The 23869-nt window shown below is 42.9% G+C and overlaps 1 protein-coding gene across 4 annotated transcripts; it reads left to right on the forward strand.

The window, feature by feature from the left end:
* Positions 1 to 1258: 1258 nt before the first annotated feature.
* On the forward strand, positions 1259 to 23869 carry LOC112250800 (tropomyosin alpha-4 chain). 4 transcript variants are annotated; one of them, XM_024421241.2, is made up of 9 exons: positions 1259 to 1577; positions 4142 to 4267; positions 18218 to 18351; positions 18697 to 18814; positions 18983 to 19053; positions 19351 to 19426; positions 20127 to 20189; positions 20302 to 20371; positions 22526 to 23869. In XM_024421241.2, the coding sequence occupies exons 1-9, from the start codon at positions 1464 to 1466 to the stop codon at positions 22606 to 22608; spliced, it is 855 nt and encodes a 284-aa protein (XP_024277009.1). In that variant the 5' UTR covers positions 1259 to 1463; the 3' UTR covers positions 22609 to 23869. The 4 variants fall into 4 exon arrangements, with proteins under 4 accessions (XP_024277009.1, XP_024277008.1, XP_024277011.1 ...); XM_024421240.2 differs by lacking the exon at positions 22526 to 23869 and adding an exon at positions 21653 to 21922 and having other exon boundaries at positions 1261 to 1577; XM_024421243.2 differs by lacking the exons at positions 1259 to 1577; positions 4142 to 4267 and adding an exon at positions 7900 to 8384.

A 23869-nucleotide genomic window follows, 5' to 3' on the forward strand; every position in this document is an offset into this window, starting at 1 on the left:
ATATCAGGTTTACAGAAATCTGGGCAAAACTGTATCTATCAGAGGTTGGTGTTTGGTAGCAAAATGCAGAATTTTGCCTTCTATTTATTACTATAGTAGATGTATGTCAAACCTTAATTAGAATCGTGTTTATCTTCCTGTTTTGATGGCAGCCATTATTCTCCATCAGGGTTGGGGAGTAACTGATTACATGTACTTTTTGGATTACTTTTAAATTCAGAAAGAATGGAAAAATACAATATGACACCTTTCTGTTTTCTCAATGACATTTAATTCAGAATTGAAAAAAGGCGGAAGATTAAGTTTGTTCCACCTGAGCGAGTCTGACCACAAGTCAGAGACCACATGATGACACACCAAATGTGTTTGATGGATCCTTTTTGTCTTCTAATGGAAAGTAATCTAACAGTAACTGAAAGTAATACGATTACATTACTGAGTTTTGGTCATCCAAATGTTACGTTACTGATTACATTTTTGGACAGGAAACTAGTAAATGTAATGGATTACATTTAGAAGGTAACCTATCCAACCCTGTACTCCATTCTCTCCCATCAACAGGACATCTGATCCCCTCATCCAAACCTCAAAACCCTGCCATTCCCACTAATATCAGCTTGGTGAGGGGAAACTACGTCAATGCAACCTCATTAGATCTGTCCTTTGATGTATCTGGAGCTGCTAAGCATCCTGTATTAGTGGCTTGGATGGCCCGTCCAACAATAGCCTACAGACATCTTCACTAAGCAATCACAACTTGATAACTCTCTCTTTTTCTTTCGTTCTCTTTCTCTCAATATCTCTGTCTCGCCCCTGCTCACTCATAACAGAGCCTAAACCTATTCTTGAGCAGGACAAGAAGTGTGTTAAGCCTTGTACTGTATGTCAACACTTCCATCCACAAGGTTAAATGTGGAAACAGGCCTTGTGTTTCTCTCTCCTGTCTGATCGGTCTTTTTTTTCAGTGAAAACATAGCAACCCAAATAAGGAGATTGGCTGAGGGCTGCTGTGTGAGTGAGTGTGTACAGCGGGCCAAGACATTCTTTAGAAAGGCCTTGTATGAGTGTTTTGATTGGGTGGAGTGGGGGGGTGTCTGGTGAGGTGAGGGGGACAGTGTGGTGAGTGCAGGGTGGGAGGGATGGAGGAGAGGAGAGGGGGTCATCGGAGATTACACTCAGGTTTAGTTGGGCGTTTCAAGTATTGACGGCAGCCCTAGGCTTGAGTCTGCATCCCTCTGTGCTGCGCGTGCTCCCTCGCTCTCTCTCACTCCCTTGCTCTCCCTTGCTCTCCCTCGTTTCTACCTCTGTTTGTCTCTCTATCCCTCTGACTCTTGTGGACGCAGGTTCCAGTGGAGGTTGCTCCAGTACTGAACAGGACAGACTTTGTCTCACACTACAGTGGTGACATCTCAACTTTCTCAGCTGCATTTCTCATCTCAGTGAGCACACTCTAACCAAGCACCATGGAGGCCATCAAGAAGAAGATGCAGATGCTGAAGCTGGACAAGGAGAATGCCATCGACCGCGCAGAGCAGGCCGAGACCGATAAGAAGGCAGCGGAGGACAAGTGCAAGCAGGTGAGTTCAGAATGATGGAGAGAAGGATACATGCCGATGGATCTATGGACCATACACTAGACACAGTAAAATTGCACACTCTTAGATAAAAAAGGGTTCCGAAAGGTTCTGTGCCTGTCCTCATATGAGACCCCATTTTTAGTTCCAGGTAGAACTCTTTTGGGTTCCATGTAAAAAGGGTTTTACACGGAAGCCGAAAGGGTTCTACCTGGAAGCAAAGGGGTTCTGCAAAGGGTTCTCCTACGGGGACAGCCGAAAAACCCTTTTATGTTGTACAGAGTTGGATGATGATGATGCTCAAACTCAAGCCATGTACAGGCTCTGATGTTATGTCTCATACTGCCCAGACTCTGTAAGCCAACCTCAGCATTTATTCCATACCAGACATATTTCTGAGGAAATGAGGCGTAAACACATCACACAGTTTATTTAATTAATCCCAGGCATTATGTTTGATTAAAGTATGGACCTAAATCAAAGATTGACATTGTTAGCAATTTATTGTTAGTGAATTTTAAAAGAAGATGTAAGACCAAGTCAATCAAAGTTGATGAAAATGGATGAAATAATCCAATTTTATGAAGCAAAATGAAAGCATATTGAAGATGATGCTTCATGGAGTGAGAGTGCACAGTATGCCTACAATGGTTTGAGCTGACAGAGCAAAGCCTGGTTTGAAAGTGTGAATGTCGGCATAAATCAACAAACGACTCATAGACGCTATGAAACCTGAGGACGCTGACCTCTGAGGCAAGTTTCCTTCCCAACAGCCCACAGCAGCCTTGGGAGGGAAAGAGGATAGGATGACATCTCCTTCAATGGACCACACACATTACCACTTGGACTTGACAAGAGGAATAAAACAGAGCTACAGTTGAAGTCGGAAGTTTACATACACTTAGGTTGGAGTCATTAAAACTTGTTTTTCAACCACTCCACAAATTTCTTGTTAACAAACTATAGTTTTGGCAAGTCGGTTAGGACATCTACTTTGTGCGTGATACAAGTAATTTTTCCAACAATTGTTTACAGACAGATTATTTCACTTAAATTTCACTGTATCACAATTCCAGTGGGTCAGAAGTTTACATACACTAAGTTGACTGTGCCTTTAAACAGCTTGGAAAAGTCCAGAAAATTATGTCATGGCTTTAGAAGCTTCTGATAGGCTAATTGACATTATTTGAGTCAAATGGAGGTGTACCTGTGGATGTATTTCAAGGCCTACCTTCAAACGCAGTGCCTCTTTGCTTGACATCATTGGAAAATCAGAAGTAGACCAAGGGCATCTGTATGGTCATCCATCCAAATGTCTGACAGGTGTCTCCACCTGGATAGCAGCTGTATTTTTAGACAGAGGAGAGATAGGCTGTGTGGAATCCAGTGGGATTATCAGGAGGCTGTGCATGCCAACGCTCTGGTTATTACTGACTAAAAATAAACTCATCTTTCAACACCCCGAAGGAAGTCATCATGCACTTTATAGACTTATCATCTCATCACTGTTACTTTGAGCAGATGATCAATCCATCAGCAGAATTGTTATAATTTTAAAGGCATTAATTTTCCTCTGTAACATTTTACCATCCCATGATAGAGGGGTGTAATAATGGTACCCATGCGGGTGTCTGCTAAATAGGTCCCTGAATAACAAGATGGATTGGTCCTGTAAAGTTCACTGAACACAAACATCTAACGAAGTCATTTATTAAATTCAACCTTTATTTAACTTGGCAAGTCAGTTAAGAACAAATTGTTATTTACAATGACGGCCTACGCTGGGCCAATAGTGCACCACCCTATAGGACTCCCAATCACAGCCGGTTGTGATACAGCCTGGATTCAAACCAGGGTGTCTGTAGTGACACCTCTAGCAGTGAAATGCAGTGCCTTAGATCGCCGCACCACTCGGGAGCCCTGGTAAATGAAAACACACACCCTTTTATTTGCGGCTCTGGGGAATTTGATGTAGCTAGATGTATAGCTGAGACACAATGCTGTGCAAAGCATACACACTCCCGCCCATACCAAAATATTTTCTTATAGAAAGTGAAAAATCTTTCCAATTCAACCACTTAAATGGATTTTATTCATTCATAAAAGAGCATACACAAGAACGATAAGACATAAAGGAAACTTGATACTAAAAACCTTGAGTTGACCTCAAACCATAAAAGCCTGGAGGAATTTGAAGAATTCTTCAAGATACTTTCTTGTTTAACTTTGATGGGGCTGTAATTTAAGAAGAGTAAAATATGTTATTATAATACTGAAAGAAGAAAAGACACCAAAATAAAATGTGTGTGTTTTTGTGCCTGTGTGTGTGAGAGAGAGCTAACGGGGTGTGTGTGTGTGTGTGTGAGAGAGAGAGAGAGAGAGAGAGAGAGAGAGAGAGAGAGAGAGAGAGAGAGAGAGAGAGAGAGAGAGAGAGAGAGAGAGAGAGGGGAGAGAGAGAGAGAGAGAGAGGGAGGGAGAGGGAGAGGGAGAGGGAGGGAGAGAGAAAGAGGGGTGGGGGTGAGTTAACTGTGTGTACTTTTAACTAACAAACACCTGTCCTGCTCTAGCTGGAAGACGAGCTGCTGAGCCTGCAGAAGAATTTGAAGGGGACTGAAGATGAGTTGGACAAATACTCTGAGGCCCTCAAAGATGCCCAGGAGAAACTGGAACAGTCTGAGAAGACCGCCGCAGACGTGAGTAGGCACCAAAGCCTCTGGGTAGAGCCCCTATAACACGCCCACTGGGTAGTGATTGGAGGGAGGGGACTAGGAGGAGGTTGGAGGTTGGAGGTATGGGTTAAGTATGTTTGGGGCACACCTGAGCCAATACCCTCATTAACCAAGCCACAGGCCCCCCAGTTCCTGTCATATGTTTAGGTTTGTTTAGAAAATGTAGAAACTAAGAATAACGGCTAAGAATAACGGGCTAATATTGCTTATTTGGGGAATGGTAATGTAATGTAATAGTCCATCTATAACACAGGTTCTCTGTTATGAACAGTCCCTATTACCAAGGCTTTATTATTTAGTTAGATAATTGTTACAGTATTGAGCATTAGTGGACTGGCTCCCACCTGTTGGGACTGAGCCTTCACCCTGTCCCTTCACTGTCACTAAGGGCTGGAATACACCAATAGCGTTTGCCTACCGAGAGTACTTGCGAATCGAGTGGAGACTAATTTTACATGTAGAATCGCAGAATCGGCAGTCAGACGTCAACAGCATGGTGAGCGATCGGTAGGCGGAAAGGAGATCCACATTCCTGTGCAACTTGTGTGACCCTTAAGAGGCCTTAACACCAAAACCAAATATGGACACTGTTGTACCAGCACAAATCATTATTTTGAATGGGAATATCCATTCTACATATTCTAGTTCTATAGCTGGCCAGTTGCCCCAGTGCCAGTGCCAGCTGTGAGTGTGCTTTGATCAGGCCTATCTGCTGGGGAGGAGATCAGAGAGTGTGTTCACATTCCTGTGCACCCAGTCCTGAAAGATGAGCTCACTAACACCCCATACACACTCACACTCAGTCGATCTGTTCCACCTAAACACAGTAGCACTGGTTAACAGACAGTAATGCTGATAAACCCTGCATAGTGATTATTGCATGGCTGGTCAGCTGCTGTAAAGGGGGTATCCCTACACCTTCTCTGACTGTACTGCACTGTCCAGCTGTACTTACAGGCTTAGGCTTCATTTCAAAGTTTCATTTAGAATTAAGGGTGTATTTGTCATGCTTAGCCACAATCTTATTTTAATCTATAGCCATTCAAATATACAAAATGCACAGATTTTCATCAGAAGATTTTGACACAAGCAGCTGTCAGAGAGGACGACACTGTCTGTTTTGCCTGTGGCTAAATTATGTTATCCTGCTTTCGTCCTCAGATATTATCACTCACACCAAACACAGCAGGCCTGGTGCCTGGGATCTGCAAGCAGACAGACAGAATGAATTACCATAAATATTTATACAATAAACAATATAAGCTAACCAACATAATGATTAACATCAGGATTTTGGGGAGGGGGAAGCTGATCCTAGATCAGTGCCTAGGGGGAACTCCAACCTGAAGCGTGTGGTATGTCCTACACTCTTAGAAAAATAGGTGCTATCTAGAGCCTAAAAGGGGTTCCTCGGCTGTCTCCATAGGAGAAGCCTTTAAAGAACCCTTTTGGGTTCCAGGTAGAACCATTTGGGGTTCCACGTAGAACCATTTGGGGTTCCACATAGAACCCTTTCCACAGAGATTTCTATATGGAACCGAAAAAGGTTCTAACTGGATCCCAAAATGGTTCTACGTGGAACCAAAAAGGGTTCTCCTATGGGACAGCCGAAGAACCCTGTTAGAACACTTTTTCTAAGAGTGTAGGTCTGTGTCTTTGGGGCATGCTACATTATGAGGGAGTGGGCTGTAGTGAATAGGGGGCTGGTGGTAGTTCATTGCAGGCCTGTTACTGATAAGGACTGTGGAGCAGCAGGGGAGAGCAGGCTCCAATAGCTGAGTAGCAGTCCCAGAATGTCAGGAATGCAGCTAAAGCAAACAGAAAGGCCCACACAGTCCTGTGTCTAATGAAATCAATGCTCCAAGCTTTTCTGGTGGGCAAATCACACTGGCATTTACAGAGCTGGAGCTGTATCGACCACATTTCCACAACAGACACTCACTCAAGACACCATAAATCGAAACCTGCTTATTCTATCTGCTGGTTGGAGTATATACAGACAACTGAATCATAAGTATTGCTTTGTGTATTGGCACCCACACACATATGAGATATTTAACAATAAAGTTACAGTAGCCAATACAAATAGGCATCTCCAGAACTACACTAACACACCACAACATACAGTAGCGTGTTGTCAGGAAAACAACCTCTCACGCAACGTCAACAAAACAAAGGAGATGATCGTGGACTTCAGGAAACAGCAGAGGTGGCATCCCCCCATCCACATTTGAGGGGACAGTAGTGGAGAAGGTAAAAACTTTTAAGTTCCTCGGCGTACATATCACTGACAAACTGAAATGGTCCACCCACACAGACAGTGTGGTGAAGAAGGAGCAACAGCACCTACCTCTTCAACCTCAGGAGGCTGAAGAAATGTGGCTTGTCACCTAATACCCTCACAAACCTTTACAGATGCACAATTGAAAGCATCCTGTCTGGCTGGTACAGCAACTGCTTCCTCCTCAACCGCAAGGCTCTCCAGAGGGTGGTGCAGTCTGCACAACGCATCACCGGGGGCGAACTACCTGCCCTCCAGGACACCTACAGCATGTCACAGGAAGGTCAAAAGATCATCAAGGACAACAACCACCCGAGCCACTGCCTGTTCACCCCGCTACCACCCAGAAGGCGAGGTCAGTGCAGGTGCATCAAAGCTGGGATCGAGAGACTAAAAAACAGCTTTTATCTCAAGGCCATCAGACTGTTAAACAGCCATCACTAGCACAGAGAGGCTGCTGCCTACATACAGACTCGATTAATTGGCCACTTTAATAAATGGATCACTGGTCGCTTTAAATAATTCCACTTGAATAATGTTTACATATCTTACATTACTCATCTCATTCATATATACTGTATTTTATACCATCTATTGCATCTTGCCTATGCCGCTCGGTCATCGCTCATCCATATATTTATATGTACATATTCTTATTCCATCCCTTTAGATTTGTGTGTATTAGGTAGTTGTTGTGGAATGTTAGATTACTTGTTGGATATTACTGCACTCTCGGAACTAGAAGCACAAGCATTTTGCTACACTCACATTAACATCTGCTAACCATGTATATGTGACCAATTCAATTGAATTTGAGTATAGGCTAAAAATCTAACACTTTGGACTTTGATCTGGACAACTGTTGATAAAACCTGGATTTTTTGGTACACTGTAACATATACTACATAGCATCATACGAATTAAGTGTTCAGTTTAATTTCTTTAATGTCAAGTATCTTTTCCCTGTCAGAGAGGGGAGCTATTTTTTAGGCAGTTAAAAGTGTTACATTTAGCCTTATGTTTGCTGTACTGGATTTCCCCTGTAACGTGACTCCTTGTTCTTTTGTTAATGAACTGAAGCCCTGAATTTGAAGAACATTCGTTGAAAAACTGTTGACTTACATACGGATGTATAGGCTATGCACTGTGTTGATGTCTCATCATTTAAGCTGTTCATTGAATTTTCATTGAAAGTTCCCTTCGCCTACACCCCCCTCAAGCATCACGCAACCAGGACCGGCACGCCCTGCCTACCCTGGAACCGTGACCTCATCTGAATCACACTTCTCTGGGTTGGAGGAGTGCACATTAACTTTCCCTCATCACTCCTGCCATTTTATCTGGCTTTCAAAACGGGAACGCTGCGCTTCGCTAATGCGTTCATCCATATTACATTCCAAATTAGATATTTTAATACTTTTGTGAAGCCATTCTTAGGCTGAAGCTGAACTAAAGAAACATTTCGGAAACACCTGGAAAGCCTACTGCTTTGGTTTATACAACTTAAATTTTTCCACTTGATTTCTATTCGGCTCTTTCGGGTCCATTCCAAAGACTTTGAATACTATTTGTAGCCTATATCCTGTTTCGAATAGACTAAAGCAGCTTTTACCACAATATTTTATTTTTCTATACCAAAAGTTTTCTTTTTAACCAAATAGTACGACAATGGCAGGTTTGAATTCTTTGGAAGCTGTGAAGAGAAAGATCCAGTGTTTGCAACAGCAAGCCGACGACGCAGAAGACCGGACCCAGGTTTTACAGCGAGAACTGGATGGGGAACGAGAACTTCGGGAGAAAGTGAGACAATAGAATACTTATCTTTTCCCTCTCTCTGTCTATTCCCTTTGGAAACGTCTTTTACCTGTCCTTCCCCCCCTGATCAAGTCTGCCATGTTCACTACGACAGAACAGTGTTACGTTCAGTGATAGTGTGGTAAAGCCACGTGAATTAATTGATCTGCCGGTAGTGATGAAGACATACAATGCATGGCGTTGGTCCCCCAAAAAAAAAAAACAGGATAATCATTCTCAGAGGTGTTATAAAAGTAGGAATCATCCATCTTTGTCTTAGACAGTCCTCTTTTGACATATTTCATAGCATGAATATATGATCTTCTTCTCGTTTTGGACATTGTCACGTGTACTTTTCGTTCTAAAGGGAGTAAGCTGTAAGTAGGCTACTTCATTAGTATTACATCTTAATAATTTTGGTTTGTATAAGTGCAATGCTACTAAGTGTTAGTAGCCTATAGGTAAACCAGGGTACTTCTGGAGGGCCAGTTCAAACTTAGCTGGATGGTTTCAAAAGTATTTCACACATGGTTCCTTTTTAAATGTGCCTAGGGGATCTGAATCCTCAAACATAATATGATGATATTTCCAATATAAGTATTAAATGGCTTGTTGCATTATGCGATATTAGATTTTGACTGAGAGTGAATGAGGGAGGGAGAGCGAGAGATTGGCAAAAGAATGAGAGCGAGAAAGGGAGAGAGAGTTGTGGAGTTACTGCTCAGTAGAATGGGAGGCAGTCTTGACATGTTGTGTATGGTAAAATACTTGATTATGTATGTAGAGAGCGTATGTAGGCTACCATTTGCATACTTGTAGGAGGCCCGGATGAGAGAATTAGAGAGAGAAAGCTCAGGTCTTTCCTGGAAAGGCAGCAGAGGTGAGGTAATGAGAGGATCTGGCTAAAGGAAGTGTTTCCCCTTCATTTCAGAGGAATCTATTGCAGGGAGCAAAGAAAGAGAGATGTGAAATGGATGGAATTGTCCTCCATGAGAAGCCCAGGATGTCAATGTCCCAGACCACTGGCATCTTGGGAGTTGTTGTCAGCTATAGGCCTTGTGGGGAGGCAGCTTTCACTGATATATGGTGATAAACAAAGAAGAGAGAACCTCAAAGCTCACTGATAACAGAATACTGACTTATTATCATTGTACCATCTAAATGCGGTGACATATCTTTTCAATAACCAAAACATATTGTATTTTCAGCTGTTTGAAGCTGGTGTACAAAACCGAAAGTAATACACGCACAAACGAAACATAAGAATGGGAATCCAAGAAGGAGCGCACCGCTTCCTAGACTTGCTTTCAATGAGAATGACAGATCTATAGCTCATAGTTCTATGTGAATTTGGTCAGGTCGCTCAAAAAGTTAAATATTGCATCCCTTGACTTAACCCCAAGCCCCCAAACTGGTTGCGATTGAGATCTGCCATTCATTCACAGTTTACTCAGACACAGACTGTCTTAACATCATTTCAGTCATCTCAGCTTCAAAGCATAAGAACACGTACCTCTTAAACTCAAGCTATTTGTCTGTGTTCAAGGATGAAAAGACTTGAAGTGGTTGACTGAGCACTTGTGTAGCAACCTTGTGGGAGTATGGGCCCATGTGTGAGTAATTGGCGCAGAGCAGGATGATTTCTTGGCACAACAAACCCTTTCATTGCTACATGGTGCACAAAAGAGGGAACATTGGTGTGTCTTTGAGGTAATGAATCGTCTTTTGAATAGTTAAAGAAGGGAGACTCTTTTGGCATCAAACAAATTCCTTGACGTTAATTTGGTGTGAAGTGGTATTCTTGTCTTTCAAGGCGTTGCTTTACTTCACACAACACCCTCAGCTTTTGTTGAATCACCATTGAAAGATTCAATTAAGGAACGTGTGAGGAGCAAAGTGTGTACCGTTTACATTCTTCTGGATATTCAGGTCAACAGTTCTCACAGTTTAGTTTAGAGATTATTTGAGGTAAAATCTATTTTCCATTCATGTCGATGAGAAGGATGGTTGCCACCCACTGGGCACAGACACCAATTCACATCTATTCCACGTTGGTTAAACGTAATTTATTTGAAATAATGTGGAAACAACGTTGATTCAACCAGTCAGTAGATATAGCCCAGGCTCTGCTAACTCCATTCCCAGCTGAGCCAAGTATCTTCCTGGAGGGAATACCTCTGGCTTGATATAGACCTTTTTGCGCCAAACCACAGATCTAGGATCAGATTACCCTACCCCCAGTCCTAGTCTTAACCATTAGAGGGATGAAACAGTATCTGACCCAATATCAGTGGTTAGAGACACAGCTTCTCTACTCCCTGCCCCTGAGGAACATACCCAGGATACTGCCTGTCTGCCAGCTCCACTCCGACACTTCCTGTGCTTCAGCCCAGATCAGCAGGAAGATAAGCAGATGCTGGACATTTCTCCCAGGCTTGGGCTCTATGATACAGACACATCCTGATGATGCGAAGGGTCAAGACAACCCAGTTGCTATTTGAAGTTGGCCGCTGTTGCTGAAAGTATTTCTCACCGATACTTTTTTTCTTTGAAATACCCCCAACTAATCCCTTCTTATACGAGTCTTGTTGTCTGTCCCTCTCACCAAGCTTTAAATTACATTTGTTTGCTTAGATCCGTATGCTTTTGACAGCCACGTAAACATACAGCAGCCTGCAGTGAATGCCAAATAGGCCTAGATCTGTTGACTGGCCTGTCTGGTAATTGGCTAGTGGTTTCCTGCCCCTAATAGCACCAGGATGAATTGCATGCTATGGAAAGAATTACTTCCTTGTTCCACTGGATTCTTTTTTCTCTTTGGACTTTCTCTATGGGAATATCATGACTTTCCTAATTTAACTTCAACAGTCATGCATTTTGGCATTAATTGAAGTTCCACGGGGCACTCCCATGAGCCTTCGAAGTACAGTATTTGAGGGAGTGGATCAGGGATGCAGTGGCGGGTAAACGCACGTAAACATTTACGCCGTTTACGCACTTTTTGTTGTTGTTGTGAAATAGCGTTTACTCACCTTTTTATTTTGTTAATTATCGTTTACCTACTTCTTATTGTGTTCCCAGCGTTGATCAATACTCAGAACACGAATATTCTATATGGGGTCCCCTGAAATGTACATGGAGTCCATTGAGAGAGTCTGTAACCTTATCAAACTTATGTCTCTTCAAATGGGTATAGAGTACATTTTAGAGTCAACTAAGGGCCTTTTACACTGGTGCACTTAAGCAGTTTACAATACAGAATTGCAGTGCTGCTCACATGAGATACTAATAACATGAACATGATTTTTTTTTAAACGCCACATTTCAATATAAACATCTCTACATCCTATTTTTCTTTACTTTTCTAGCGTCCAAATGGACTATTTTGGGAGGGATTATCTTATGTGCATTATGTGGAATTTCTACCACTGAAAATGACATTAGGCTTCCCCTATAGACATGCATGAAAATTCAAACAATACAGTTCTAAAAATGTAATATGTTTTGGTTTATATCGGTGGTTGTTCGTCTTATCTCGATCACCCACTGGAGTTGATATTTTACCACTACATCGCTGGAGTGGATGTTGTCTTATACTTACTTACAGTGTTGACCAGGGGTCCCACTGGCTGCCATGCGTAGTGACAGGCCTAAGCTTGTCCACTGCTTTAGAGTTGTGGGAGGGGGTCACCATGATATATAGACCAGTAATTAGTTTTACTAGCGGAATGTTTACTTGACCTGATGGCACTTAACTCTCTGGTCTCTGCTGTCAGCAAGGCTCAAAGATTTAAGACCCAACTGAGCTCTTGCATCCTTATTTGCATGCATACCCACACTACTGTGGACCCTTCTGAAGCTCGGGCCTTTGGTTTTACCCATGTTCTAAGACTCATATACGAATCAGTGAGCAGTGAGCAGTCTCCACTATAAGGCTGGCTTAAGTCTGGATGAAGAATGGAGCAGGGTCTGAATGTGGCTGAAATAGGATGGAGTTGTCCACTCTATTGATTCAGCATCCTATTTGCATTGAAAAGGAGTGAGGAGCTGCATTAGAAGCATGTGCCTGATGTTTAATAGCCTCTCTTTACATATCTCATTCTCCTCCTGACATGCCTGCTTATATGAGGCTGTCTTTGCATGTCAAGTCTCTGCTAACAGATGGGATCTCACCAGGACTGGATCAGCATATAACATAGCGCCTGCCTGGAACACTTCCATAGAAACCCAAGCCTTATGCTCTTCATTACCCCACCATCCTCAAATTAAGCAATTATTACATTCCTGATGTCTCACTTCCTTGTGCTGTAGCCCTTCTTCCCTCTCAATGCCTATGACTCAACAGGATGAGTGCAACAACAGGAATGTATTTCCTAATGAATGGCATGTCTCACCTCCTTGGTCCTTTGTGGCTCAGTTCAAGTACCCCTCGCTGCGGCACATAGAACGGGGTGGGGTCGGCTGTGGGGTTGACCCCATCCACAACACATTGTTATTGGTGGAGGCGCATTCGCATTCCACCGCGTTTGAGACGTTTGTTCAGCAACACAACCTAGCCTGCGTGGTTATACATCAGCACGTCCATGCAGCTACTGATCAGCTAGCTTTCCACTCTAGCTCTAGCTAGCTGGATAGCATTATAACTAGGTTTACAGTGTCAGTCACAACTGTCACATCACATGTTTACAGAGTCCGTCACAATAAAAAACATTTGTTTCTAAAACATTTTGGGTAATAATTTTGGTTGCCTGTAAATACTTTTTTATGCATGTTTATGGTGCTATAGCAATTCACTTTTCACACTTCGAAAATGTTTGTTTACTCCATTGCTATGGTCACCATTGGCTGTTGTCCTCTGTGTGTGTGCCCTAACCCTAACCTTAACGGTCATGTATAGTAAAAAAAAAAAAAAAATCTTCATAAAATTGGATGATATTTGGATGAAACCAGTTCAAAGTATGATGACCAAAGTATTACAAAGTACTGGTGCTTCTACAATGGTAAGGTTTGATCAGAAAGATACTGGTCCCTTCCCACATGTCAAACACTTGGATTCAGGATTCAGCATTATTAAGGGGATGGGGGTTACTCTTATTTTAATACACCAATGGTAACATGATATTCTCTTACCTAATTTAAATAATTACAGCCTTGTGACACACAAAGGTGTGTTTTGCAGAGGGGCGTGGTTAATATAGCTAGATAGCTACTCAACTGCTGCCAAAATTTGACTGTAGGCTGTCAGGAAATATAATTAGAAGTTTACACTATTCATCTATGGCAAAGATACTTATATGTTTCCCATTTCATGTGTCTGGTGTTAGCTACTTAATGGCTAGCTAGGTCTTCAGCCACCATGGAACAAAAGGGAGGAGGGTTGTTCAAAACTCTGATGCAGTTGTCATGTCAACACATCCATCAGTGCTGCTGTGAACCGCATCACAAGAAATACGCCAAATTTCAATGTTGTTTCAGTTGCTTTGTGTTTCACCAAATTTGCTTGAGATGATTTTAGTGCAACACTGTTCACTGCATCCAAGTTTCTTGACATAGGCATTTCAAATAGCTGTCAGTCAAGGCGAGCTCATGATTATAAGCCCCCCAAATCAGCCTCTTTTTTAAAAAACTTCCTGGTCGTTAGCCATGAGAAAAATACATTTTTCTCAAAATTTGAGCATTTCAACCCCCCCCCCAAAAAATATTCTAGGTGATATTTTAATCACCCAAAAGGCTATTTTACACGGAATCAGAATGACTGATCGGGACCTTTAACCCTTACCAGAACCATTTTACATTTCATCTTCAATAGGTCAGAGTCGGGAAGTCCAAAGGATTCTGGATAGCACGGACCAAGGCACTAGCCACTTTGACAAGAGGGACAAGTGCGTACCAGAGCCATGTATTTAGATTAATAAATGCATGCCTCTGGTGGGTACCAGGCATACCCAACTCCACTCATCACTTGTATGTATGGAAAGAACTCTTAAGCAAAGATGGTTTAGTTTGAAAACTCTGGCATAAGTATGAATATGGTAGTAGTAGTCTTGGTCCTGGTTGAATAGCACAGAGCGTCTGCTCTTTTCATAAAGTATGGTCCTTTGCCTCCACAAGTAAAAATGTGTGGTGTGCTGGTTCGGGCTCAGGGTGGTAAGAGCGTGACGCTAGAGACGCCAGGGTCTTGGGTTCGATTTCCGCTGGGGCCATCAATGCGAAAATGTATTTAGGCACTGTATAAGTCGCTTTTGCAAAAAGAAAGTGCGAAATTATATAGCCAAACCCTGTCGTCTATTGCTCGGAATTGACATAATTGTGGCCATTGAAAAGGCTCTGGTGTTGATATAAAGTATCTTGAAGTTATATTGGCAGCATAAAGAAAGCCAGTCGTGTGGCCCAAGAGAGGGAGATACCACTGTGTGCAGAGCGAGGGACAAAGGGAGTGATTCAGCGATTCAGCACTCCAGATGCTGGGCTAACAACATCAAGCTTATTCTAGTGAGCTGCGGGCGCTCATTGAGGATGCTGTGTCAGTGTGTAATTAGTGTCAGTAGGGTGCCGTTGTGTCATCAGCTGCCAAGCTTCAAACAGCCTCCATATAACATAACACATTCAGCTGGTACTTCAGATATATTGTTGCTACCGACCTGCAAGGAGTCTTTCCTGACCAATATAACTTGGGTTTTCAGTTTTTCCTGATCTGGCCATGGGATCAGAAAAAAAAAACGTTCCTAGTTATAGACTGTAACGTTAACTGAGGTTGCACGTTTTTCCTGACCAGGAGACACTCCTGGCCCTAGCCATAGCTACTGAGAGACTTTTCATTCTGAACACATTATTGTTGATAGCTATATTAAGTGTCATCATGACGTAATATTAGACATGTCATTAATGTAGTCTGTTTAGTTTCTCACCAGACATTTCCTATCGTCATTCGTAATAGGGGGCGGCAGGTAGCTTAGTGGTTAGAGCGTTGGACTAGTAACCGGAAAGTTGCTAGATCAAATCCCCGAGCTGGCAAGATACAAATATGTCGTTCTACCCCCTGAATATGGCGGTTAACCCACTGTTCCTAGGCCGTCATTGTAAATAAGAATTTGTTTTTGACTGACTTGCCTGGTTAAAATTATAATAATAATTCAATCGGCTTAGTTTATATGAGGAAGAACAAACAGAGCACGTCCTTGTAGCTTGGTATCTTTCCTTTTCCTGAATCCCAGATGGTTTAATTTAAGCATTGTTTTCTGTGTGTCCTTGTGTGATTGTGTGCATGTAAGCAAGTGTGTGTGTGTGCGCGCGCGCAGGTCTGTGTGTATGTGCGAGTGTATGTGCGCGAGTGTGTGTGTGTGTGATTGCTCTCAAACATCTTGCTGGCACTGCTCCACAAACATTCTTGTGAGTATGTTTTACCATATAAGGCGTGCAGGCAGCTGGAGAATGCTGGGTGACTAAGGAAGGGGCATGGCTAGGGAAAGAGAGAAAGAGGGAGAGCGAACTTTCCTCTGACCCTGAACTGACAGAGAAAGAAAGAGGGGAAGGAGGAAGGAGAGGGTTGTCTTCCTGTTCCTTTTCTACCTTTTACCCCCTTGAAACTTATTCCACTTCCTTTCCCTCAAAAAGGGTCATTACATTTAGTCTAAAACGTTTAATGTGTAACAGGAATGTACTCATGTACTGTATATGGTGAACCTGTAAGCTGTTATGTCAGCTTATTGGAAATGTGTTGCATACTTTTCAAGTCTCCACAGAGTATTCATTAGCGACAATCCATAATGACATGGGCCTGGGCCATAGATAAGTGACTGTGTAGCTGAACTAACAGCAACAAAATGCCTCTCCCATCCAACCCTGAGAGACTTCAGTTGTTGAATGCCAGTATCTACCATCATCATGCATCTCACAGAAGAATGCCTGGTTCCCTCCACATGGCTGAATGAATTACCTTCGGCAGCATGAAGGGACATACTGTATAGATGGATAAGCATGTTTTAAAACCCACAGAGTTCTGTCTGAGGGAGATTTCCCTACGTCTTAATCGAAGACATTTCACTGTACTTGTGCATGTGACATTAAAAACGTAAAAACTTGAAAGTCTGACGTTAGATCGCCATTACAAACTAGTACCTCAACACTATTGCACATGTTTTTATGTGGTAAATCCCCTGGTAGTCATGTTTCTATGCTGCTGATATTTTGACTACAGCCGTTAAACTGTTCTGGAAGCTAGCTCTGTTGCTAACTGCCTGCCTGTCTGTATCTGGACCTGTTTTACAGCCGCATACCGACCTGCATACCTAACTGACCTGCGCTCATGAATAGAATGTTTGTTTATGGAGGAATTCTCCAGATAGACATTACTTCACCCAGGAAATAACAATCCGTTTTTCCGGCCTGGTTTGTATTTTCTTTCAAACTGTCTGACAGTTGATCTGATATCCATAACATCCCATAAAGAAGTCAGAGAACAATATATTATCCAATTTATGCAACAGCATTCACTTTCTGGAAAATCGGTCATGTTGGATTCAATTGGCTTTTAGCTGGCTGGCTGTTGTTCCATCAACCTTCATTTAACAGACATTTCCTGCCCTCCTCCACTGTCTCTTTACAGGCTTCTGTCGTAACTAGGGAAAGACAGAGAGAGAGAGAGAGAGAGAGAGAGAGGATGGGTGGGGTGTCAGTCAGGCCTGAAAGAGAGGGAGAGATCAAGAGAAAGCAAAAGAGACGCATAGAATGGAGAGTGCTGACTAACCACCAGTCCCTGAGCAGAGCAGGAAGCCATGTCTCTCTCCCACAGTCAGCCCTGAGCAGAGCAGGAAGCCATGTCTCTCTCCCACAGTCAGCTCAGAGCAGAGCAGGAAGCCATATCTCTCTCCCACAGTCAGCTCAGAGCAGAGCAGGAAGCCATGTCTCTCTCCCACAGTCAGCCCTGAGCAGAGCAGGAAGCCATGTCTCTCTCACACTGTCAGCCCTGAGCAGAGCAGGAAGCCACGTCTTTCTCCCACAGTCAGCCCTGAGCAGAACAGGAAGCCACGTCTCTCTCCCACAGTCAGCCCAAAGCAGAGCAGGAAGCCACGTTTCTCTCCCACAGTCAGCCCTGAGCAGAGCAGGAAGCCACGTCTCTCTCCCACAGTCAGCCCAGAGCAGAGCAGGAAGCCACGTCTCTCTCCCACAGTCAGCCCAGAGCAGAGTTTGAATATCCAGCCCATGAGAAAATGGAATGGAGTGGCACTCACTCTGCACAAATATCTCCTAATTACCCTTTTCCCCTGTGCTCTGTTAGCTCCCTCTCCAACTGGAAACATCCCTCTCTGTGGCCCTTTTATTCCAGGCCCTAGCCCTAACGTGTGTTTTACTGGCCTCTGAGACAGCATCTCTAGCAGGCAGGCCTCATGTTCAGTCCTCACACCCATGGTAACTACCTGACTGAAAGACTGACTGGCTGGAGATAGGACCAAGTGATAGAGGGCAGTGGAGGGCAGCTCCCTTTGTCAACACGCCTTGTAATTAGGAGGAGAGTAACTGCAGGTTATGTAAAATGGGTCTGGTCATGGTCAGCCAGAGGCAGGCCTGCGGGTGCTGTACTGAACTGTGGGATAAGTAGTAGTAGGGCCTGAGTGAGTCGGAGTTCGCTGGAGAACTTCCATTGCAGAGGTCTGGAGTCAGTTCGCTGGGAGGTGGATATGCTTATGGACTAAATAAATGTTTGCTTTTCTGTTTGCTTTCTACAACGCGGATTGTTTATTGAGTGAAGAGCATCCAATTTAGTACAACAGCGTTCCGATGCGAGTGTGACCCTGATATCTGTCTAACCGTTGACCCCTCTTCCCCCTCTCTTCTCCCAGGCGGAGGGTGATGTGGCTGGTCTGAACCGCAGGATCCAGCTAGTGGAGGAGGAGTTGGACCGGGCCCAGGAGAGGCTGTCTACCGCGCTGCAGAAACTGGAGGAGGCAGAGAAGGCCGCAGATGAGAGCGAGAGGTCAGTACCAGCCAGCCACAGAACCTGATGGATTTCTAATCTTTCATTTGACAGCATATTTATATGCCCTATTTTCCTGCTAATCTGAGGCCTGATGGATAGTACCAGGCACATGCAGCTTCCTTTGAAGGTTCTTTATTGTTATAAGGTTTGTTGCTATGTGCTTTGCTAGCAAATGACAAGCCCCTCCAATAGCGTAGTGAAAGCGCGCTATTTCCCAGACAGCCATCTTGATTGTGTAAAACGATTCAATGTGCCTTCGTGTTGGATGGGCTATCTAAATGACAGTAGAAATTGAGTGTGTCTTGGGTGTTGCTGACATCGCTGTGTGTCCTATCCAATCAGAGGAATGAAGGTGATAGAGAACAGAGCCTCTAAGGACGAGGAGAAGATGGAGATCCAGGAGATGCAGCTGAAGGAGGCCAAGCACATCGCTGAGGAGGCCGACCGCAAATACGAGGAGGTGAGATGTCATATAGTCCCATAGAGATTGTCTTGTCTGCAGTTCTACACCAACCGTCTGTTCACCCATCCGTAGTGTTTTCATACTCTTCTCCCATTCACTCCTCTTCCTTTTCATATTCCTTTTACTCTTACTGTTCACTCATACAGTTGGCTCTGTCTACCTTAGGTGGCCCGTAAGCTGGTGATCTTGGAGGGGGAGCTGGAGAGAGCTGAGGAGAGGGCAGAGGTCTCAGAACTGTAAGTGCAGCACAGTCCGCCTATTACGCTGGAATGACAAAGGGGAATTGGGGGTTAGGACCTCTGTGATGGGGTCTCTTATCCTCCTATTTAGAAATAGATGAGTCAAAGACTAAGGTTTGTAAGGAGTTTCATAACATTTTTTAAAAATTAACATTTAAAAAACAGTGTCTAGTTAAAAACTGGGATTTTCTGCCATAAACTAAAATGGACATCAGTAACTTGAAGGTTTTTCCAGGCTTGTGTAGCTATTACGATGTCAAAGCAAAGTACTTTTCTTCCTTTCTCCCCCTGTAGTAAATGCAGTGACCTGGAGGAGGAGTTGAAAAATGTGACCAACAACCTCAAGTCCCTAGAAGCCTCGTCTGAGAAGGTCAGTGTGCATACTATTACATCATACAAGTAAATGCAGTCAACTACTGATAAGTGAACGTTGGATAAGTGCGAAGTGCGGTGTAGATCACCATTCACAATTCAAAATACATGATTTGAACTTATTCTGGATATCTGCATGTTCAGGGTTAGTTCACCCACTTAAGGGCTGTCCCGAGCCTTTGTATCTATCAGGAGTTGACTCGACATGGCTGATGTGAAAGCAGAGTAGTTTAGAGTATAATCACTGCCTGCCACACTTTTACCTTCACAGACGTCAGAGCAAAGACCCTGTTATCAACCGGACAAACTGGACCTTGATTTCTTTATAATAATGTTGATGACGCATGACGGTGTAATAGTTCTAAACCAGCACAGATTTGTCTCTGCGTTCCGACCCAGCCGCTCTAGTGCCAGTCACGCCACATGATTCCACCTTAGCCACTTAAGCAGTTGCCCTGTGCTGATTAAATCAATGTCCTTCTCTTTGGCATCGCAGCACAATGTGTTCCTTATACCAACACATAGCCAGTTTGATCACACTTGAAGAGTTGTGTTTACAACTAAGCATGGTTGACACGCAGTCCTGCAAGACCATCATTCTCTGTGCACTTTCATGCTAATATGTCTGCATCTGTCTTGAGAGTTCAGGCATGTTCAAGAGTTCAGAGCTTGTCTGTAACAGACTTGTATTTTGACAGTACTCAGAAAAAGAGGACAAGTATGAGGAGGAGATCAAGGTTCTTAGTGACAAGCTGAAGGAGGTAAGCAACTGCTGGCATCTGATTCTTTATTCATATAGTAGTAAACCAATTTGCTCCATGTCAAAGATGGCGTCTTGTTCTGACGCCCTCCCACTCCCTCTGTGTCCCCCAGGCTGAGACTCGTGCAGAGTTTGCAGAGAGGACTGTGGCCAAACTGGAAAAGTCCATCGACGACCTGGAAGGTATGAGTGCTTTGTTTAAGAAACTGTTGCCAACTGCTCTATGGCAATGTAGAAGAGAAAGTCAACTTATCTTATTGTAGAGCAACTTACTGTAAGTTAGACATATTTCATGGCATGATATTACACTATATTTGGGAAGAACTGTTTTATCATTGTTTTTAGTAGCAACCCAGACCTGTAAACCTGGGTATCTCTAACAAGAATAACATACAGGGATTATAATTATTGTTTGGATAAACCTTTTTCACTATTATGGATAGATTTGTACCTTTTAATTTGTTCACTCTTTATGCAATGCACACTGCAGAGAACCCCAGAAGAAGAATTATCACTGAATTACCACAGTGAATTATTGTAATGTTTGTTTGTGTCAATTGATCACATAAGGGATGGGTTGCCAGTGGCGATTTGACACAAAAATAAAATGTCATTAAATTCATCCATACAGTAGTATATCAGGCAAGAGAGGCCACAGTTTACCATATACATTTCTCCCAGGGAGACGTTCCAATTTATTACATTACTAAAGATGTCAAAGCTTGTTCAGGAATCCTCGGTGGATGTAGTTTCCTAGGTCAAGAGGTTTGGTTATTTAATCCTCTCCGTGAGCAAAGCAACATCATCTTAATATACACAGTTCCATTTTTGTGATAACGTTTCCTGTTGACACGGTCCTAGCAAGGGTTTTGTGTTTCAACTAGCTGGAAATATTTCTCTGGAAGAAATGGTACCTTGCCAAACGTATGGAAACTTCTCCGACAAGCTAATAAAACACACTGCTGTGGTCTCAAGTGTAAAGAAATATGTAGGCCCATTCTCTACTAACCGGCAAAATGCCGGCTTCCAAAGAGAACCACTTCTTGTGTCTGCTGTCTGCACAAAGGACAAAGTATACTCAAATTCCTTTTAGATCAGCATATTTGGCCCTAAAGCCACATGGAATGGGTTTACCGGTATGAAGTACTTTGATGAAAACCTTTAAATGGGCTTAATTGCATAAAGTCACCTCCTGCCCATAAAAAAAGATGTGCAACAACATTTTTATTTTTAAATGCTCACAGGTAGACAAACATCTCTTATCTTTCTGGCATCTTCTGTTCTTAAATGTTTATACTGTATGAATTTTCTCTTCTGCAACCAGTGACCTGTCCTCTATTTCTCTTCCCTCTCTTTTTGCTGCTATTTCTTTTCTCGTTCCCTGTCCTCCACCTCTCTCTCTCTGCTACTGCTGCTTCCCTTGGGCCTTACCTGCACTACTTCCTGCTGCGCTTTGACCTCCAGATGAACTGTACGCTCAGAAGCTGAAGTACAAGGCAATCAGCGAGGAGCTGGACCATGCCCTCAATGACATGACCTCTTTGTAGATGTCTCTTCCTGTCTGTCTCATGCTGCCTCTAGGGTGTCTGTCCTCTCACCCTTCCCACTGTAGGCCTACTGTGTCCCAGGGTTCGCTTCCAGAAACACAGGCCGTTCTCCAGTTCTCTGTGCCCTTCTGTCCATCTCACTGTGCAAATGAAACTCATTAAAAGCCTAATCTTTCCTACGTCTAAACCAGCCTTTCTTCTTGAATTGAATGTTTGAATGTTTGAAAACAACTGTTTTAAGAAGGTGAGAATTTATGGAGTGACGTATGCATTCACGTTGAGTGGCCCTCACCTCTTTTGCATAAATGTCACACAACTGTGTATCTCTTGACTAACACACTCCTGGTTGTGGTTGCAGTTTAAGTATTTGAGGTGTGTTCACAGCAACGTGTGCATTTTGCTTACAGCTCATAAGATCGGAAATGTCCGGTGGCTTTGTCTTTTAAGTTCAGTTCAACAAATTGCTTTCAATAGACTGTCACTGTACATAGTTGCTGAATAGAGGCAGACTTCGCCATCATCCATTTTATGCATGCAAATCTGCCTTTTGTTTTGGGGTAGGGTTCTTTAGTGTGGTTGGGGTTTGCATATGGAACAACTTAACATGACCACAGCAGTTATGTTAAACAGCTGTTGGACATACGGTATAAGAACCGCTTTGGCGTCAGTGTAGACTATTGTTTATCAAACCTAAGGAGAGTGAATGAATATGAATCAACTTTATGATGCTCCTGTCCTGTGTGGTTTCATTCAATTATTCTTCAATATGTCATTCTTTTTTATTTTCCAGAAAAATTAGCAGGTGCTAAAGAAGAGAACTTGGGGATGCATCAAGTCCTGGACCAAACACTGCAAGAGCTCAACAGCTTATAAAAATGATGAAGAAGGAAAGGATAAAAGTCTTGCAACATTCCATAAATATTCAATTTCGTTCCACATTTCCAGCTGTAAAGTCTTATTCCCAGGGAAAGGGGATTAACTTAAATACTTGTACCCTTAATATTCTCTTCTCTTTTTAAGTCACAACTTTCTCTCTCTTTAAGAGAAATGCATTCCAAATCACCAGCTTCCTCGAATCCCGTTTCTTATGTTTACAGCATTTTGTTTCATGGAACTTTGAGATTATAGACCAGCATTAAAATAAAATGGATTATGACCATATTTACAAACAGTCTTATATTCAGGCCAATTAGTAAAGAATAGAAAAAACAACTATCTGAAGTGTGCACTCCAAGAGCATGTTTTTGAAATAGGTCTTGTGACATGGTCTTCATTTTACGTATGATTCATGAGCTCCACCTCGGTCTTATGTGAACAGTTTACAGGAATCAGCTTTACTGTCCATGCACCCATCGACATGGTCATATTTAATGCATTCACAATGTGTGTGACCATATTCACAGGTTGGACTGTGCCTTTTCAGAATGAGCCAATATCCTACCTTTGGTGTGCTTGCGTGTGTTAACATGGTCGTTGAGACGAAAGGATGACTCAAGGAAAGTATGGTGAACATGTCTGTGGTGCTACTTGTGGTGGTAAAATACTATGACCGACAGTCAGGTGGAGGGTTTGCCAAAGCCAAACTCAAAATGTTTTTGATGTGAAAAGAGCCTCATGCAAATCCTTTAAAGAACTGCATCCCATCCTCTGACTTAACCTATAATCTGTATGGTTTTAAAGTGCCACCATATGCTGACATGCAGCTTTATAGCACCTCCTTTCCACTATCCCAGCTCTACATTTGACTGCCTGAGCCTTGGATGTAAAATCACATTCCTGGTATTAAATGTGGTGGTAGCATATGCAGTAAACGTTATGCCAAATAAGCACCACTGGAGCCTCAATCAAGGTAATACAACATGGATACTTATTGTATATAGTAGAATAATGTTAGTTATTGAGAAGATGTATTGCTCCAGTTTTTCACCACTTTCCAGCAGGGGAACTCTCGAAACCAAAGAATACACATACCAGAGAAGATGAACCCTCAAATGTTTTTTTATTGTCTGTGAAGGTGATCATGGCTTCTCATCCTTGGCCCGTGAAAAAAGCTTCTCATTTGACTTGAGTCTGTTGAAATGTTTCATTCACCTTTCCCTCTTTCAATCTAATAAATTTTTACAAAACAAAGTAA

This window comes from Oncorhynchus tshawytscha, linkage group LG05 (genome assembly GCF_018296145.1).
Source record: "Oncorhynchus tshawytscha isolate Ot180627B linkage group LG05, Otsh_v2.0, whole genome shotgun sequence".
Classification (NCBI taxonomy): Eukaryota; Metazoa; Chordata; class Actinopteri; order Salmoniformes; family Salmonidae; genus Oncorhynchus; species Oncorhynchus tshawytscha.

Bases quoted from the DNA above. Each gene is read 5' to 3' on its own strand.
- LOC112250800 (XM_024421241.2), top strand. From the start codon at position 1,464: ATGGAGGCCATCAAGAAGAAGATGCAGATGCTGAAGCTGGACAAGGAG. The intron at 1,578-4,141 runs GTGAGTTCAGAA...GTCCTGCTCTAG, and splicing joins CGGAGGACAAGTGCAAGCAG to CTGGAAGACGAGCTGCTGAG. The intron at 18,815-18,982 runs GTGAGATGTCAT...TGTCTACCTTAG, and splicing joins CCGACCGCAAATACGAGGAG to GTGGCCCGTAAGCTGGTGAT.